Source organism: Erythrolamprus reginae, chromosome 4 (assembly GCF_031021105.1).
Source record: "Erythrolamprus reginae isolate rEryReg1 chromosome 4, rEryReg1.hap1, whole genome shotgun sequence".
NCBI lineage: Eukaryota > Metazoa > Chordata > Lepidosauria > Squamata > Dipsadidae > Erythrolamprus > Erythrolamprus reginae.
The window spans coordinates 98,851,250-98,870,960 of record NC_091953.1 but is presented as its reverse complement, the minus strand read 5'-3'; the positions used below and the strand labels follow the sequence as shown (position 1 = coordinate 98,870,960).

General features: G+C 44.8%; 2 protein-coding genes across 2 annotated transcripts in view; both read right to left on the bottom strand.

The window, feature by feature from the left end:
• Positions 1-19,711, bottom strand: part of LOC139166873 (complement factor H-like) — a 1,233,958-nt gene that overhangs the window by 964,305 nt on the left and 249,942 nt on the right. The window lies entirely within an intron of this gene.
• On the bottom strand, positions 9,752-19,647 carry LOC139167363 (acetylserotonin O-methyltransferase-like). Its single transcript, XM_070751833.1, has 9 exons — positions 19,600-19,647; positions 19,250-19,381; positions 17,653-17,827; positions 16,666-16,795; positions 14,570-14,638; positions 13,712-13,830; positions 12,769-12,909; positions 12,504-12,626; positions 9,752-9,960 (listed from the first exon to the last, which is right to left on the bottom strand). The coding sequence occupies exons 1-9, from the start codon at positions 19,645-19,647 to the stop codon at positions 9,752-9,754; spliced, it is 1,146 nt and encodes a 381-aa protein (XP_070607934.1).

Sequence of the window (19,711 nt, the reverse complement as noted above, 5' to 3'; positions counted from 1 at the left end):
ACAAGATTATGTCTTAGGCCCAATATTCTTCAATATCTTCATAAATGATTTAGCTGTGGGATTAGAAGGGTAACTCTAAGGGTATTCTAGCAAAGCATCATTTCCATTCCCAGATCTGGGCTTCAAAAAAACAGAGAAAGGCCTCAACTTCAATTTCAACAGACATGCTTCTGTTTATTTTCTTATCTGCAAACCCTGATTTAAAGGTGGGGAAATAAATGTAAATGTGAAGCATAGTAAATGATACCATATTCATGAAGCAGGAACTGGAGATGATGCCGTTTATATGTGGGAGTCTGAAATGCTGGTGATTTTAAGAGCTTCTTGACCATCAGGATGATCTTTGTGGGAAAGAATATCATGCAAATGGCTCTAAAGGTACATAAAGAGCAGTTGAAGACTCATAGCCAGATTCCTATCCCCAACAGACAGTGACAATGGTGAATCAATTAGCAATTCTCCCTGATTTACTGCAGTTGAGGAATAAATCCTGAGGACCTTTTCCAGGGCCAAGAATTAAGGTCATTCTTGGTCAGCAGCAGAAAAGGAAAAAATGGAGAAGGAATGAGAATAGTATCCAGAATTAACCAAAAGAAAGAAAGAAAGAAAGAAAGAAGGAAAGAAAGAAGGAAGGAAGAAAAGGAAAGGAGAAGAAAGTGTTTTGGTTAGCTCTGGCCCAGCTCCTGCCCCAAGGACTGTGGATGTGGGGGAGACATCCACATGCTGCAGGCCTGTTTTGCCCCCCCCGGTGGAATCTGCTGATGAAGGCTCCTCTGACCAAGAAGACATGAGTGACAGGGAGGAGGAGAGTGTGGCAGAGAGCTCAGGAGATCAATTCTCTAGCTCCTCCTTGGATTCAGAACAAGAGTTAATGATACAGCCACGCATGCGGAGAGCGATGCATAGGCAACAACAACAGAGAGATTATTATCAAAGAAAATGAGGCCACCTGTGGTTGGGTGGGGCTTTGGTAATTAGTGAGGCTGCTATAAAGAGCAGCCTGTGGGTTTGGCCATTGTGGAGGATTATCTGATCGTTGTGTTTCGTGACTGCTTTACTGACTTTGACTTTTTGTGTGCTGATTCCCCCCCCCCCCCCGCTTTGAAACTAAACCAGAGCAAAGTGTGTTTCACTTTGTGAAAGAAGAAGAACTGTGAATTGCCTCACAGCTGCAAGCTAAGTATCACAGAACTGATAAGGGACTTGTACAAATTACCAGTTTGGTTGGAGACGAGTGCTCTTTGCTATACCAAAAGAGGGCTTAGTTTAAGTGAATCTTCATTATAAAGAACATTGTTTTGAATTTTCAAACGTGTTTGTGTCTGAAATTTGTACCAGTGAATTTTTGGGAGGAGTCTACCAGAGAGCCCGACAGAACAGAAAGAAAAAGAAAAGAGAGCTGTTATGGGAAGTCCCCCCTTTAAGAATGAAATATTTGGGGAAATATTAAAAGAAGCAAAATATTATATTTCCCTAAAGAAGAAATGGAGAAACATATTCTTAGAGGCAGAAAGCTGCCCTTGGTCTTAGAAAGCAGCCCCCAGTACGCACATGTCCATTCAAACAAGCCCACTATATACTATTGTTGTCTTCTGTTAGCTCTTTTTGCTTCAGTCCGTCTTCGCATCCCATCCTCATCGACAGTTATTGAATAGAGTGAGTGAATAGACTGGAAATGAGCTTCATGCAACAGCTCTTTATTACAACTAGGTACAAACCCAGCAGTTGACAGCTCACCCTTATACAGGGAGCTGTCAGTTGGCTCAATCAATCAGAGGCCAGGTGTTTTCCAGAAGACTGAAGACCTAGTTAAAAACAGGCAGCTCTTGATCTCCAACACTTTGTGAAACAAGTAAAACCAATCAAATAATAAAAACACACAAATCAAACCTCCAGATTATAAAATGCTGTAAAATGTATAAGTCCATGTAAAACCAAACCAATTGGTCAGCTGCACTAGAACTGTACTCTGTGGTTCTGTTTATTAATAAATAAAGTCTTTCTTTCCAAAACACCTCCATGTTATTTCCAGCATCTTTCTCTTAGCTTGGAAGTGAACCAGATGGATTTTCCTTCCAACAAAGGTATGTGACAAATTGTATTAGAAACTCTAGCAATGACAAACATTGCACTCAGGTGGACTTCCTGATAACTTACATAAATAAATAAATAAATATAAATGTGCTTGTGTGCTTCACTATGGTGCATTTCACCTAGGAAAGACTCAACCAAGGAATATCGCCGGCTCGACTTACCGGCCACGGCGCTTTTGCGGAAGGGCCGGGCAGACACCGGACTCTTCATGGCGGCCGCCATTTTGTTTTCGGCCGAAATCTCGCGAGACGAGATTTCGGCCGGGAAAGCCAGGCCCACGTGGCCTGGAATGACGTGGGGACCGGGCGGGGCTTGCTGGCCCTATTTAAGGGCCGCAGGCCCTGGGCCAAGCCTGTTCGCCCGGACCCAGTCAAAGGAGCAGACACTTGGCTGTCTGCTCTTGGAGCCTTTCGGCGGCCGCGTGGAGCGGCCGTCATTTCGGAAGCCTCGTCAGAGGCTTGAGGCGACTGCTGCTCGTTGCGGGCAGCAGGCTTCAGCCCATCCGAGGCTGGCGGTCTGCCCCTCTTCGATCGGTGGGCAGCAACGGCCTTTCGGAGGGAGGCCCGCGTGAGCACCCCCCCCCTCCGATCTGTAAAAGGCGGCCGCGTGTTACGGCCGCCATCTTGACAGCCTCATCGGAGGCTCGTGGAGTGGCTTGGGGGCTTCGAGTCTGGCTGGACGGCCGGGCCTTGAGCCGTTGGCTGTTGTCTCCCCCGCCTATTTTCCTACGGGGGATCATTCGGGTAGCCCCCTTGGGGACGTGGGGGCTCGGGGGAGGGCTCGCGTGTGTGCGGGCCCCCCCCGGTTCGTGGCCCCCGAAAACCAATAAGAAATAAACTAAGAAATAAAATAAAAACGGAGGGCAGTTGGGCCCTTGGCGGCAGCTTCCTGCTGCTGCGCTGCCTGTTTGGGCAGAGGCCTTTTGCTGCCCTCTTGGGGCCTGGGTGGCCCCGGTTCCTTCAGGTGTAAAAATAAGAACCATGGTGTACACAAGAACATATTAATAATAATAATAATGAGACTGATTATGGTTGAAATTATTTCATCTATTTATATGAAAACATGGACTTATAACGGCAAGAAAAGACCCATTGGTCCCTCTAGTCTGCCCTTGTTCTGTTTTCTGTATTTTATCTTGGGATGGATATATGTTTATCCCAGGCATGTTTGAATTCTGTTGATGTGGATTCATCTACCGGGTCTGCTGGAAGTTTGTTCCAAGCCTTTACTATTTCAGTAAAATCATAGCCAAACTTCAGTTCAGTTATGGTATACGTTAATTATTTAAATATTGTTGCCACTCGGTCCCAGTTTCTTGGGGTTTTTTCGGGGGGGGGGGCACCTGTAGCCAGGTTTGCCCCCTCCCCCCCGCTGGCTCCTAGTGCGGGAGCACAGGCCCCTGGGGCAGCTTTTTGCCAGGGCCTGGTGTGTCGGGGCGGGGGGTTTGACCCCACCAGCGCAGGCCATAGGGCCTCCGCCCCCTTTTTTGACTGCTTACCCGTCGGGGCCAGGGAGATTGGACATAGGGGCCACCACAGTGTGGGACCCGTTCGCTGCATGCATGGGTTTGCTGCAGAGGGGCTTGTTTCCCCCCTTTTGTATGTACAGCCATGCGTGCGGGAAGGCGGGGCTCCCATGCCGCTTCAATGTGCCCCTGCCCCTCAAAGGGGACGGTTAGGAGGGGAGGGGGTCCAGGGTACAAACCCCACCTACTGGGGGGGAAACTGGGCCCAGCCCAATTAATTTACAGAAACAACGACAACAACAACACGGGGGTTGGTTGAGGGACGACCACCCTCGCTCGAGAGCGGCCGCTCTCTTGCTAGGTTTCTCCAAGGGATTCAGGATCCCTTACATGGGGGGTTCGAGCAAGCCTTTGGGTTCGACAACCTCAGATTGGTTGTGGGACATGACGGCATTGTTCGGTCCAGAATAGCATAAGAGGTGGCCATGGGGAGGGGCCTTGGGCCCTTCCCGGAGCCGCCCTTCCCGAATCTTGGGGTGTCCCCATTAGGGGTGGTCCCCTGAAAGGTGGGTGTTGAATTTAGGTTGATTCACCACTTGTCTTTTCTTAAAAGGGAGTCAGTGAAGGATTTCGTTCCTGACGAACTTTGTTTAGTCCGGCTCGCATCCTTTGATGCGGTCGTGGCCATGGTAAGGCAGTGTGGGGTTGGAGCCCTTATGGATAAATGCGACATTAAGTCAGCATCCCGGCTCTTCCCCATACACCCAGACTGCTTCGAGCTGTTGGGCTTCCATTTCATAGGTGTTTTTATGTGGTCGGGGTTTTACCCATGGGTGGCTCCGTCTCATGCTCTCTTTTGGGAGAGCTTGAGCACCTTCTTGGAGTGGGCGCTCAGGAGGCGCAGCGGTCTGGGCTCGGCGTTCACTACCTTGAGGGTTTCTTGATGGTGGGGACTGCGCGTGCAGAGCACTGCTTTGCTCTAATGCGGGTCTTCGAAGCCCTTTGCGCTCTGTTGGGGGTGCCTTTAGCCTCTACGGGGACCGAGGGCCCCGCCACCGGGATTACCTTCCTCGGTATTGAATTGGACTCAGAGGCAATCTTCTAGTTTGCCCCTGGACAAGTTGACACAAATCAGGGATCACCTTGCTACGGTTCTGGGGCTGCAGGAAGGTCACTCTTCGGCAGCTCCGGGAACTAGCTGGGATACTTAATTTGGCCCGCCGGGTCGTGGTGCCGGCAGGGTTTTTTCTAGGAGGTTATATACTGCGATGGGGGGGGCTCCGTTTGCCCCATCATCGTACCCGCTTATGTGCAGGGGTCAGGGCTGACCTCTGCGTGTGGCGGAGTTCTTAGAACGTTTTAATAGGTTGTCTTTGGAGGCAAGAGCTTCTTTTGGAAGCTGAATTGCAGTTGTGTTCTGATACTGCATGTACTCGTGGCTTTGGGTTGTGTTGGGTGACCAGTGGTGCTGGTCTGCGTGGCCTCCTGAATGAGGGCCTCTTCTTTGGTTAAGGATTTGACCCTTTTGGTAGCTCTCCCCCTTGATAGTGGCCCTAGAGCTTTGGGGTGAGCAGTTTGGGGGCAAGACTGTGCATTTTGGTGTGACAGCCTAGTGGTTGTCCATGTTGTGAACGCCCTGTCCTCCAAGAGGGACAGGGTCATGCGGCTTGTCCGCCAATTATTTTGGGGGGGGCACAGGTCCTCGTCCCTGACCACATTGTTTTTAGCTAGGCATGTCCCCGGGTTAGGCAACGGGGTTGCTGACGCCTTGTCCCATGGTCAGTTGTCCCGGTTTCGGACCCTGGCCCTGCGGGCACGTATGTAGCCAGGGGCTTTTCCTGTCCACCTTGGGGCCGGGGGGCTCCTGGGCAGTAGAGAGTAGAGGCTTGCTGGGCTACGGCACTCTTGGGAGTGTCCGGCACTCTGGGGGGCTTAGCAGCGGGCAGGTGAACTGTTTGGGATTGCAGGCAGTATACGGGTTACCCCTATAGCTGGCCTGCCCCAGTTGTGTACCTGGCCATATTTGTGTCCAGCTTAGGCAGCGTGGCCTTTCGGTTAGGACTATTAGGTCTAGGTTGGCCGGCTTCGCCTTGTTTAAGGCGGGGACGGGGTTATTGGTTATGGTGACTTCCGCATGGTGACAGTGCGGGAAAGTTGGGCCGGGGCCGCATCGCGGGCCGCCGGGTCAATTTGGTGCCTTCCATCTCATTACTTCCGTTAGGTGGGTGCTAGTATGTAGGGTTTGGCCAGGCCAAGTATGGATCCCGCCATCAGGGAACGCTCGTTCTCGAGAGGCGCTGCCACTAGTGCGGTAACGGCGTTCTCGATACGGAGGATTCGGGAAGTCGCTCGCCGGTGGTCAACGGCCTGTTTTAGGGTACGAACGGCCTGTTGAGGGTCCGGGTAAGATCTTAGGCCAGGTTCTTCCTTTGGTCCCCTTCTATTCAACCCGCCAGGATGCGTCCGACGGTGTTGCTTGGGGTCATGAGCGCTCCGAGACCACTCAGCAACAAGTTACCATCGGGGGTGGGGACCCTGCCGTTGTGGCGGCTGGGTCCTGGTTGTCTGGCGGGGGAGACGGGGTGTGCGGTGGGACGGGCGTTTCTACCGTGTTGCTGGGAGGGCGGCATCCCATTGCTGCGCCCAGGTGGTCCTGGGAGGGCGGCATCCCATTGCTGCGCCCAGGAGGTGCTGGGAGGGCGACATCCCGTTGTTGCGCCCAGTTGGTCCTGGGAGGGCGGCATCCCATTGCTGCGCCCAGGTGGTGTCGGGGGGCGGCATCCCATTGCTGCCCCCAGTTGGGCTGGGAGGGCGGCATTTCATTGCTGCGCCCAGTCGGTGGCCAGGGGCGGCATCCCATCGTTGCGCTCAGAGGTGTGCTGGGAGGGCGGCATCCCATTGCTGCGCCCAGTTGGTGCTGGGAGGGCGGCATCCCATTGCTGCGCCCAGTCGGTGCCGGGGGTCGGCATCCCATTGCTGCGCCTGGATGTGTGCTGGGAGGGCGGCATTCCATTGCTGCGCCCAGTTGGTGCTGGGAGTGCGGCATCCCATTGCTGCGCCCAGTTAGTGCCGGGGGCGGCATCCCATTGCTGTGCCTGGATATGTGCTGGGAGGGCGGCATCCCATTGCTGCGCCCAGTCGGTGCTGGGAGGGCGGCATCCCATTGCTGCGCCCAGATGGTACTGGGAGGGCTGCATCCTCTGGCGGCGCCCAGGTGGTGGGTCTTGCACCTCGGTGGCAAGGACCTGTGTGGGCCTGGGGGTCTACTTCAGATCTGCCAGGCTCGCGTTGCCTGCGGTGGCTTCGCACTGTGTGCCCCTCCACGCAGGGGGGTGGTCGAGATCCTCACGGGGATCGCTTGGTGGGACGCCATTTCCCTTAGGGCCCTTCACCGGGTTAGGAGGGGAGTTAAGGCCCTGGGTACGGTAGTCAGAGGGTTAGGCGGGGTGGTTGTGGCCCATCCCCGCATCACCATAGATCAGCTGTGGCTTTACCTGGCTGCTGGTCTTCCTCTGTCAGATCTGAGGAACACCACTTTCTTACAGGACCTGCAGTGTCTCTGCGTGAGCTGGCGCAGTTAGAGGGGGGAGTCGGGGGGCCAAGATAGAGATCTGACCCCCGCTCCGTGGCAGGTTAGGGGCGGAAATCTGGGTGGTGGTTCAGCAACTGCGCGTTCTCCCTTGGGCATCTTTGGGGATGATTGACAGGTTCTCTCCAAGCTCATGGTGGGTGCTACCTGCGCACTTGGGGGGAACCTGTCTTTGGGTCCCGCTATTGAAGTCCCAGGGTAGGGGTGAGCCGGCGGGACCCCCCTCATGCGAGTGCATGGCAGGGTCTCAGGTGAGGGAGAGGTCCCTCACCTGGACCAGCATCGACTACGCCCTTAGTTGCCCAGGAATGTTGACCTTTTACGTCATTTCCGCCCCGGAAGTGTTTGTTTGACCCTGCAGGTCCACTGTTTCCGGGTCATAGTTGAATATGTTGATTTATGCAAATTTATGCTAAATCATGCTAATTTAATTAATAAATTATGCAAATTTATTTTAATAAAAATGACCCAAGTTTAAATCCAGCTCTGGTGTCCGTGTCGTTACTCCGTCTCTTCTGCAATATCGCCGGCTCGACTTACCGGCCACGGCGCTTTTGCGGAAGGGCCGGGCAGACACCGGACTCTTCATGGCGGCCGCCATTTTGTTTTCGGCCGAAATCTCGCGAGACGAGATTTCGGCCGGGAAAGCCAGGCCCACGTGGCCTGGAATGACGTGGGGACCGGGCGGGGCTTGCTGGCCCTATTTAAGGGCCGCAGGCCCTGGGCCAAGCCTGTTCGCCCGGACCCAGTCAAAGGAGCAGACACCCACCCGCCCTTCCCTAATTTGCAGTGTGCTATTGGTGGGTCGCCCTCGGGGGCCGAATGGGAATTTTTTGCAGCCTCGCCCATTTGGCATGGCTGTTTTTTCGCCCATTCCACACTGGGGAGATGGATGTGCGGTTAGGGGGTGCTTGCATTCAATAGGTTAATTGGCTTACCTTTGGTCATTTGGGTAGGCAGGTTAGGGGCGGAAATCTGGGTGGTGGTTCAGCAACTGCGCGTTCTCCCTTGGGCATCTTTGGGGATGATTGACAGGTTCTCTCCAAGCTCATGGTGGGTGCTACCTGCGCACTTGGGGGGAACCTGTCTTTGGGTCCCGCTATTGAAGTCCCAGGGTAGGGGTGAGCCGGCGGGACCCCCCTCATGCGAGTGCATGGCAGGGTCTCAGGTGAGGGAGAGGTCCCTCACCTGGACCAGCATCGACTACGCCCTTAGTTGCCCAGGAATGTTGACCTTTTACGTCATTTCCGCCCCGGAAGTGTTTGTTTGACCCTGCAGGTCCACTGTTTCCGGGTCATAGTTGAATATGTTGATTTATGCAAATTTATGCTAATTCATGCTAATTTAATTAATAAATTATGCAAATTTATTTTAATAAAAATGACCCAAGTTTAAATCCAGCTCTGGTGTCCGTGTCGTTACTCCGTCTCTTCTGCAAAACAATGTGTCTCTTTGGAAAATAAATCCACTGTTACGAAAATAGAAGTTATTACTCCTGATAAAAAATTTATTTATTTATTCGATTTCTATGCCTCCCAATCCTGAAGGAGACAGTGCGTCTTACAATATTAATATAAATACAAATACAAATAGATACAGAACAATTTAAAAAAGTTGAATATAATCTAAAATGATAAAACACCGTATTAAAAGAAACCCATTAATTATAAAGCAGTCATAATCCCATACATACAGTACATACCATTCATGCAGTGTGGTCCTGTAGGGTGGGAGCAATATGGACATGGGGGGGGGGTTTAGTTGGTTAATATTAAATAAATATTTGTTACACCCACATTAATAAAAATTATAGCTTCTCCCTATCTCTTTAAGAGTTAAGGGTTGAGGCAAAAAGAGAAACTACTGGGTTAGTTAAAGAGTCTGCAGTGCAGTTTTCAAATGCCATGAACTGAACTAATTGTGTATGTGGTAACCAACTATATTTACATGTACATATGGGCATGTAAATATAGAATTCTACATCCATTTATATAGTATTAAAACACTTAGAGCTATTTGTCTCTTTGTAAACTTCAATAAACCCAAACAGAACATCATAGTGCAAATAGTTTTGAATCAAAATCTGCTATGTCATTCAAATGTTAAGGCTCTTCACACCAGTTGTATTTGCAAAGCTGTGGCCACTACAAACATTCTTCCAAGCAACCACAGTCAATGATTGTGATTTCCAAGACTCCCTGACAGTTTTCAACAACCCAAATCAATGGGGAAGCCAACATCTGAAACATTTCCAATTTCATTGTTTTTTCCCCCTGCCTGGATGCATTTTCATCTAGATAAGGAAGTATTTTAAATGCAATGATACAATGGATAATAATAATAATAATAATAATAATAATAATAATGATGATGATGATGAGGATGATGAGGATGATGAGGATGATGTATTAGATTTGTATGCCACCCCTCTGCTAGGTTGTTAGGGATTCATAGTTATTTTGAAATCATATTGTAATAAGAAAAGAACCAACTATTTAATCTGTGGACATAGAAAGAATAGAATATACCTGTGATCAACAAAGCAAGATTTTGATTACTGCAATTTCCTCTTAAACATTCAACAGGAAGGAATTGGGGCAACATTATTTTCTTCCTAGAATAATATGAAAGAGGCTTCCTTTCTTTATCTCAACTTCTTGGAAACCAGCCTTGTGGAGAAGCACATTAAACTCATCTGTTGACCGTTCTTTTCCTTCCAAGTAGAGCAACATTAACAAGGAGTAAATATGGGCTGGTAAAGGCCCTCTTCTGTCTTCATCAAGAAGCATTTCCACTATTAAGACACCACCACCTGTGTTTCAAAATGAACAATACTTATTTCAAAAGCGCAATAAACCTTACACATTTTGAAAATACCCACATTTTATGTTACGAATCCTTCTTTCAAATATGTTATATTTATTCCTGCCAATATATAACACAGACCAATTTATTGTGGTTGTTTTTGCATATTTTGTCAATTTACAGATATTCTAATTATTCGCCAAGGCTTTCCCCTCAATCTTTTCTAGAAATTGACCATATAAAGTTTTTCCTTGCCAAAGTTATTTTTGTGTTTCAGTACATTGTATTAAAAAGTTACAGGTTTTCCCTGTCCAGTTTTAACCAACTCTAGGGCATGCCGGCCATCTCTGTTCCTTAGCCAAGAGAGCCAATGTTGTCCAAAGAAAATTCCCTGGTCATGTGGCCAGCATTACTGTATGCCAGTGAAGGGCTCCCCATCACTGGTGCCCCTGTGTGTGTGTGTCCGGCATGCACGTGCTCATGTGCTGGCGCAAGATTTGTCTATTGGGCGTGCGCAGGAAGTGAAATATCATGCAAGGATCTGTGTGCGTGAGAGATTTCACTGATTTTTGGCAATTTATTTTCTTCGCATGTGCAGAAGAGAAAAAACACAAAAATTTGACAATATCTCGCACACACAAACATCCTCTCATAAGAACATAAGAAGAGCCATGCTGAATCAGGCCAAAGCCCATCGAGTCCAGCATTCTGTGTCATACATGGGCCCACCAATTGGATCTTGAGCAGAAAGAGAAGGCAAAACCCTCCCTTTCCCCTGACCCCCAACAAATGGTACCCAAGGGAATCCTGCCTGCCTCAACCAACATAGAGGCGGCACACGGACATCCGTTTCAATAACCACCGATAAACTTGGCATCCATGAATCTGTCTAATCCTGCCTTGAAGGTATCAAGGCTGGCAGCTGTCATGACCTCTTCTGGAAGGGAATTCCATAAATCAACGACCCTCTGGGTGAAGAAATATTTCCCTTTATTTGTCCTCGCTTTCTTACCTATGAGTTTAGGGAGTGCCCCCTCATCCTAGTATTGAGTGATAGAGAAAATATTTTTCTCTATCCACCTTTTTCTATCCCATGCATGATTTTATACACTTCAATCAAGTCATCTCTTAAATGCCGCCATTCAAGACGGAAGAGACCAAGGCGTTGCAATCTGGTTTCATAAGGGAGGTGCTCCATTTCCTTGATCATACTTGTTGCCTTATTTTGCACCTTTTCCAGTTCCATTATATCCTTCTTAAGGTGTGGTGACCAGAACTGTACATAGTACTCCAAGTGTGGTCTCACCATCGATTTGTACAGAGGCAATACAACACTTACTGACTTATTTTCGATTCCCTTCCTAATCATGCCAAGCATGTAATTTGCTTTTTTCACTGCTGCTGCGCACTGGGTTGACATCTTCATTGAGCTGTCCACCAAAACTGCAAGATCCCCTTCTTGGGTTGTCTCAGAAAACTTGGTCCCAATCAGTTGGTAGATATAATTGCGGTTCTTTGCCCCAATATGCATAACTTTGCACTTGTTTAGGATAAAATGCATTCACGTGAGATTTCACTTCCTACGCATGTGCAGAACCCAAATCTCATGCGGGCACAGGTGTGCATACATCTGGGATATGGAGATGTGTGCGCATCTACCTTTTTCCCAAGTGGGACTGCATATCGGACCATCCATGCAACAGCCCACTACTGCTGTACACTGAGTTGCATAGAACAGTGTTACATTTCCACTGAAGTAGTACCTTGTTATTGATTTGCATTCGCTTTTGAACTGCTGGGTTGGCAAAACCTGAAGCAAATTTATTTTATTTATTTTATTTTATTTTATTAATTGGATTTGTATGCCTCCCCTCTCCAAGGATTTTCTTGAATGTGCAGAAGGCAGTTTCGAAGATAACCTGGCCCTGAATCATATCTATTGTGTTCGGATATATTAAAGTCTCCATAGTTGATAGCCAATTTGGGATCTTCAAATAGTGTTTTTGTTTAATTTCTTTCCAAGTATTTAGCAGGGAATTTCTAATTAAGTGTTGATTGTAGTATTTTTGTGTTTTATTTCCAATTTCCCATAAATAGGCATGCCATCCTTTCTCTAAGTCGTGACCTTCTAGTTGTAATATACATCTGTTTCTCAGATTTATCCATTCTTTTATCCAAAATAAAGAGGTAGCCTTATAATATGTCTTCCAGTCAGGAAGTCCAAAGCCACCTCTGCTTTTATTATTCTCTAAATCAGATAATTTAATCCTTGGCTTTTTCCTTTGCCGTATAAATTTGGATATTACTTTGTTCAGATTTGTAAAGAATTTGGGGTCTAATTTAATAGGGAAAGTTTGAAATTCTATATAATAAGATTATATATAAGATTAATTATAATATAATTATAATATATACAATGTCAGTTGTACTCCCAGGAAAACTGGATTGTGAATTTGAAATGACAATTTAGGGGAGTTCAAAACTTGAGCAATGTATGAACGTTGCCAGTTCCTTAGCAGATTTAACTTTCTATGATTAAAGAACACCTACCAGGTTTGCAGGCCTGGTACACTTTATGTAGCAGCTGGAAACATCTTTCTTCTGGCCAGTCATGAAGAATCCTGGCAAAAATGTACAGGTCCGCTTCGGGAAAAGGATCTTTAAAAAAATCACCTACAAAAGTAAAATCTTGTTGAGCACCATGTCTTCCAATAATCTGTTCTCTCTAAAAATCACAGAATCCAGTCTGCCTGTGAAAGTTTCTTGTGCTTAGCAAGACATGAGTTCAACCCACAAGGGACATTGTATTTTTTACCTGCATGGAAAGTGATTCTGGTCTCTTCTGAAGACGAACAATGGTTCTTGGAGGCTTCCACTACTTCAGGGAGATCAAAAATGGTCACAGTGCATTTTGGGTAGAGTGAAATCAGTTCCTTAGCTAAGCCACCAGTGTTTCCTTAAATACAGAACAAAATGTAATTAAATAACTGCAGAATAAAATTTTGTACATGTCCAGCTTTTCCCCCTGAAGCTACCAGACTATTATTTCTCTATAACTGCATATCAGATTAATTGGAATTTAATAATTTTAAAAACGAGACAAACGTCTTTCAAATTTGCTATGTATTTCACGGAAAACAAATATTAATAGGGAAAAAGAACAGAGATTGCGTCATTTGATTCTCAACTTTCATATGGTCCTTGCAGGCTATAAAACTTCCTTAGGTAAGATGCACTGAATATTCCAAAGGTCCAAAAATATAGTCAATGCAGATTGAATGGACAAAAACTGAACATCATGTCAAAGGGCACCAAATCCCACTTCATCTTGGATCATGAACTCTTGCATCCCTCAAATGTCCCCTGGCAAATCCAGTTTAAATGACCTTTACTCATCAACCTGATATTCTCTGATTCCAATTCCTTCTCATCTTTGGTCAGCACTGGGAAAGGGGAGGAGGAAATGACTATTTTCTTTTCAGAATTGTCTCCCCTTTTCAAACATCTCTTCCAATTTATCCACTGGCTTTGATGCCATTTCAGGTCAAGTGACAGTTAATCATCTTTAAAAGAGGACTATTTCTCAAAGTCTGCTATGGACATCCCAAACTGGTCCCGTCCCCCCCCCCCATTTTTGATCTCCTAAAGATTTCTCCTTTCACAAATGCAGATGAAAAGGTTAGTAAGAGAAGCTAAGAAGCCATCCAGCCCATTGGCCCAATCTGTGAAGAAGATGGCAAAGTGCTGTTTGTACTTACCACCCAGATCACAAATGATTGGGAACTGGGACAGGTCAAAGGCAGATAGCACTTCTCTTCCTACTACAGGCCAGAGTTCATTCATGAAATTGGAGAAGGTTTGTAACTCTTCCTTTGATCTAGAATTGGAATAAACATCTCTAAATGTAACTTTATAAAAGGCTATTGTTGTTATGTTTTACATAACAATTTCTTTTTGAATTAAAGGAATTCTTTTCTTGTCCAGGAGGGAAGTGTTTTTAATAGGAAAGTGAACACAAGAACAAGGGGACACAATCTGAAGTTAGTTGGGGGAAAGATCAAACGCAACATGAGAAAATATTATTTTACTGAAAGAGCAGTAGATCCTTGGAACAAACTTCCAGCAGACGTGGTAGATAACTCCACAGTAACTGAATTTAAACATGCCTGGGATAAACATATATCCATCCTAAGATAAAATACAGAAAATAGTATAAGGGCAGACTAGATGGACCATGGGGTCTTTTTCTGCCGTCAGACTTCTATGTTTCTATGTTTCTTTTTACAGCATCACTTAAATTATGTTGATCAGAATTTGGAAAAATATGCACGTACAGTAATACGTGGAGCACTCCTACCATTTTGATGAGAAATGTTATAATGTTCTCGAAACAAAGCAGAGTCATGAACTGGAGACCTGTGCTTTGTATATAAACATAAACACCTGGTCAATTAGATGTGCCACAACAATATTCCAGTGCCGTAAAAGAGAAGTTGAATACGGCGATGAGTCAGGATCATATGACAGAGAAAATTATGACAGTGCGAAGATTAAGCCTATTGTTTAGTTGCCCACAAAACAGTTACTCTAACCATTCTCTAAAATTATAATGTTACCTGTGAGTGACCTCATAAAGCTTGTTTGAGGAAGAGCCATATATTGATGGAACCTGATTTTTTCCTTTCCTAAAAGAATTTTTAAAAAGTTAGAAAGAAACAGGCAATCATCCTGGCATTTTCTTTTGCATAGAAGTAGATCCTGAATGTCTTACTGAATTTTCCCAGTTCAGATATTATTCTGAAGGTTTCATTATTAAGCCAGTTTTTCTTCATTGTCTCAAAAACAGTGCAGTGAGTTCTAATGCATCTCTACCAAGAAATAACTGTACAGTCATGTTACTTGGAAAAACTCCCCAGAGGAAGGCAATGAACTCAACTCACTTCTATACTGCTCTCTTTTTAATGAAATTAACAGCTACACATCCTCCTTTTCTCTTTTTTTATAAAAAGAAAAAATATTTTAATATTTCTGGTTTAAAAAAAGAGTCGATCCCAATTCAGTAGGTTTATGAATTTACTGTTGATGGACTTATAGCTAAAATAAAATCCCGCCAAATCTTTTTGTCTTACAACAAAAAAGGAAGGAAGGAAGGAAAGAAAGAAGGAACGAACGAACGAATGAAGGAAGGAAGGAAGGAATGAAGGAAAGAAAGAAAGAAAGAACAGAGGAGAAGGAAGGAGGGAAAGAAGGAAGGAAGGAGAAAAGGAAGGAAGGAAGGAAAGAACTGAGGAGTAGGAAGGAGGGAAAGAAGGAAGGAGGAAAGGAAGGAAGGAAGGAAAGAACTGAGGAGAAGGAAGGAGGGAAAGAAGGAAGGAAGGAGAGAAGGGGAAAAGGAAGGAAAGAAGGAAGAAAGGAAGGAAGGAAGGGGCTAATCCAGTTTTAGCTTAATCTCTTTCAGAATTGCCTGCACAGAAGTACTGTGATACCTCGCCTTACAAACCCCTTGTCATACAAACTTTTCGAGATACAAACCCGGAGTTTAAGATTTTTTTTTTGCCTCTTCTTTCAAACTATTTTCACCTTACAAACCCAAGCCGCCACCACTGGGATGCCCCGCCTCTGGACTTCTGTTGCCAGCAAAGTGCCCATTTTTGCACTGCTGGGATTCCCCCAAGGCTCCCCTACATGGGAAACACCACCTCCAGACTTCTGTGTTTTTGCAAGGGGAACCTCAGCAAAATTGCAGCATCACAAAAACACGGAAGTCCGGAGGTGGGGTTTCGAGGACTTCCCTGTTTTTGTGATGCTGCAATTTCGCTGAGGCTCCCCTCGCTCGGAAACCCCACCTCCGGACTTCCATTGCCAGCGAAGCAACCATTTTTGCGCTGCTGGGATTCCCTTTCTGGAATTCCCCTGCAGCATCACAAAAACACGGAAGTCCAGAGGTGGGGTTTCCCATGGAGGGGAGCCTCAGGGGAATCCCAGCAGTGCAAAAATGGGCTCTTCGGCTGGCAAAAGGGGTGAGTTTTGGGCTTGCACACATTAATTGCTTTTCCATTGATTCCTATGGGAAACATTGTTTCATCTTACAAACTTTTCACCTTACAAACCTCGTCCCGGAACCAATTAAGTTCGTAAGACAAGTTATCACTGTATTGCTTATCTTTCTCCTTCTGCTACTTACTTATTATTTTTGAGATGCAAATGGGCTTTAATTGCTTTAATTGCAAATTGCTTCTGAGGCATCAATGGAATTTATTGCCTTTGCCACAATATGGCCAAAGCGATAGAAGCAGAAGGCTTTGCGGGTCTCTCCTCATTCTTTCACTGGTGGTGGTGGTGGTAGGGAGGATTTTATTTATTTATTTATTCATTTGCATTTGCATGAGGAAAATGAAGGTTGCTTAATGTTTTTATTCCTGGAAGTGTTGCTTATAGGCCCAAGGACAGATGAAAAGAAGAGTGGCCAGGTGGTGGGGTGGGTGTGATGAGTGATATACAGTTTGATCTGAATGAGAAAATTCAGTGATGATAATTCAGTGCCATTGCAATCAAGGAAATAAACGTGTTAATGTTATATTCAACATCCAGAATGTGAAATGTCCTTAGTTTCTTGTGGACAAGGGTCTAATAATTCTGATATTCGGATGGTTTTTCATGTTCTATCTTTATTTATTCTAGTTTACTAGTCCCAATGCTCTGATGGAATTACCTCACAGCGTCAGGAAGATATTGCATTGATGGATAAACAACTTCAGAATGGAATATTATGGTATTATACTGAGACTTTGGGCTTGATTTGACCAGGTAGAGATTGGTAAAGTCTGTGTTTCCATAAAGATCTAGAAAAGCAAACAAACACCAAACCACAAAAAATATTGATATAATTGCATGTAACTATCTTTCAATTCACAATAGTATCTTCATCTACTTTAAAAACAAATTATGCTGTATTTATTTCATGCATATCATAATAATATAAAAGCCAGTTTGATGTAGTTGTTAAGGCATTGTTATATACTGTTTGCCTACATGGTTTCATCCAGGTCCAGCTTTTGACTGGGAGAATGCTCAATTCCTATTGGTTGTTACATCTGACAGCTCCCTCAACAGGCATGACACTAAATTTCTTCGAGACTACAAGTCCCTATCGGACATTATACACGAAGCCAGCTGTTTGAGCTGGTCTTTTTCTCTCAGCCCTAGGAAAGGCAAACCACTTCTGAAAAACCTTGCCACACAATCTGCAAGGACCTGTCAATTGGCCAAGTGCAATGGCTGTTTTTTGTTTTCAAATTTCATTAGATTTGGGATTTAGATATAATTTCATTTTGAAAATTGGATTCAGTCCCATAGTACAACAGTAATGATCAAAGTTGGTTTCGTTTCATTTTTAAAATGCCAATGTTTTACTGTTCTAGTTTATATGACTTTCCAAGAGTGAATATAAAACATTGGGCCGGCCAAAAAGATGCTGTGAATCAGACTGGACCAAATCTCAAAGGAAGTGATAAAGTGATCAACACATAAAACCCCCCACACAAACCCAGTTGCTATACACTATGCTAACTTTCTGACCTGTGATTTTTAGAAGCCCCCCTTCTACAAGCACTTGGATCTGTCAAGCTCAACAGTGGCAGCCACAATTATGCAATAATTGTTGGCCATTCCAGTTCCCTGCTGCTTCTCACATGTTTACCTTTGCCATCTTTCCATTCCAGTGTCAGGAGCTTTAATCCCACACAGGCCTCCAGCAGCCTCTGCATCCCAGTGGGGCTGGTGCTCAAGCGTTCAGCAATAGTTGTGGAACAGAGCTGTTCTCTCGACTCTCTCAAAAGATCGAAGACACCCAGCTCACAGGCAGTTGAAATGATCTAGGAAGAAACAGAGCAAAAACCAAAACCATGGCTTTCGTCTCAGTTCACATCCAACAATCCCAGAATCTATTTGTGTGGTTTACTGAAGAAGGAAACGAGCGGAGCTGCACATGTTAACCAGAGGTGGATTCCTCTCAGTTTGGACTGGTTCGCCTGAACTGATAGACCCACTGGTGATGTCACAATAACATTGGTGCCAGTCATTGGATGCTGCAATATTTTTTTGAATTTTGATTTTTTTTAAAAGTTTCTTCTGCACATGTGCAGATGCCAAGTTTCTGGCACTGCACTTAAAAAAATGGGGTGGTGGTGGTGGTTGCATAAGAAGTGGCCACGTGGCAAGGTAAATTAGAACCTACCCCTGATGTTCACCAGCCCTACCAACTCTGGGATCAAGAGGAGAAAGAGTATAAGTAGATAATCATTTGTTTGGGCAGCCACATCTCCTCTGAATGTGGGTGCAGTAACAACTAATCAAATAATAAATAAACTAAAAATAATAAAACAATATTATTTTATTTTTCAGTTTGGGCCTTGTTCAATTTATTAGTGGTGTTTGAGACAAAGTCTATACATACAAGTGCACACAGAGATAGAAAGACTGAATGTGTTTGTGTGAGAGAAATAGAGAGAGATAGAAAGACAGAGAACAATCTGAGCAAACAGGTTTATTTATCTTGAGCAACATTTTTTAGAAGGAACCTTTTGGCTTTGAAGGTTGCAGGGATCATAGCTCGTGGTGTGTTCAATCCCTGGAGGGGAAGGTAGTTAAAAGATTAGTATCCTTGATGGAGAAAAAGCAGAACAGAAAGACAGATATCATATCATACCACTGTGATACAAACTCCAGGTTTGTTTGTTTTTAAATGTACTCTATGCTATTATTGGGAGATGTCAAGTGGGGAAAAAGAAAAGAATATGTGATCCTACCATACCATAGTAAAAAACAACAACAACCAGATAATACACATACTATGGGAACAAACCATTGGGAAAGCAAAGATTTATGGCAGAAAAAATATTGATTCTGCCTCTTTCTTACCAGCACAACAGTTTGCTTAGTTTAATGAGAATAATTAATGTTTTAGCAATTAAACCAAAACAGACACAATACAATACAGCTACCTTTTACTATAATAAATATTGTTGACATCCCATATTTAGTATTCAAAATTTTCTGAAATAAATTCAAGCAAAATTTAGCAAATAAAGGAAATCTCACAGACAGATGTAGATTTTGTTGCCAGATTAAAGTAAAAAACAGGAAGATGGGGGTACAATCATGACATTCCTTAGCAAATTACAACATAAACTTTGATTTTTCTATTGTTTTCAAACTATTAAGCAGCTGAGAAATGGAGGGTTTTTTTGTAGTTTCAAAGTTGAGAGTTCATATTTGGAAGTATTAACCCACCTTACCTTGGACGTTATAAATGAATGCTGGTAGTTAAACAATGTTTGAATATTTTCAGTTTCTTCTAGTGAACTCATTGTTGTTAACTTCTTCTGTTGACCAAAAGGACCTTTCTTCAGCCGAAATACTTGGTATTCCTGAGTGTAAAAATGGCAAAATATATGTGGCCATAAGATATCCCAGGATAAAGTATGGGAAGGATAAAGTATTAAAGAGAGAACAGTACCACATTTAGAAGGTTTTCTAGAGTCCTTCAGCAAAGGCTCCTGAATAACTTCAGCTGCACTGGTATTAGAGGACAGGTGTCCTCAAAGCAAACCAAAGTACTGAGTTTAATGGCTGAAGTCTTACCCACACAAAAGCTGAGCAGATTCCAAGTCAGTCTTTCAAGCAATAGTTTCATATGCTCAAGATAAGCCTCAGTTTCAGGCAAAGGAAGTAACAAAAGGGGTATATATCAGCACAAC

Excerpts from the sequence above, each read along its gene's own strand:
- LOC139167363 (XM_070751833.1), bottom strand. The coding sequence starts at position 19,647 with ATGAAACTATTGCTTGAAAGACTGACTTGGAATCTGCTCAGCTTTTGT. Across the intron at positions 14,639-16,665 it reads TATCTTCCTGACGCTGTGAG|GAAAGGAAAAAATCAGGTTC; the intron begins GTAATTCCATCA and ends AAATTCTTTTAG. Across the intron at positions 12,627-12,768 it reads CAGAATCACTTTCCATGCAG|GTGATTTTTTTAAAGATCCT; the intron begins GTAAAAAATACA and ends TTACTTTTGTAG.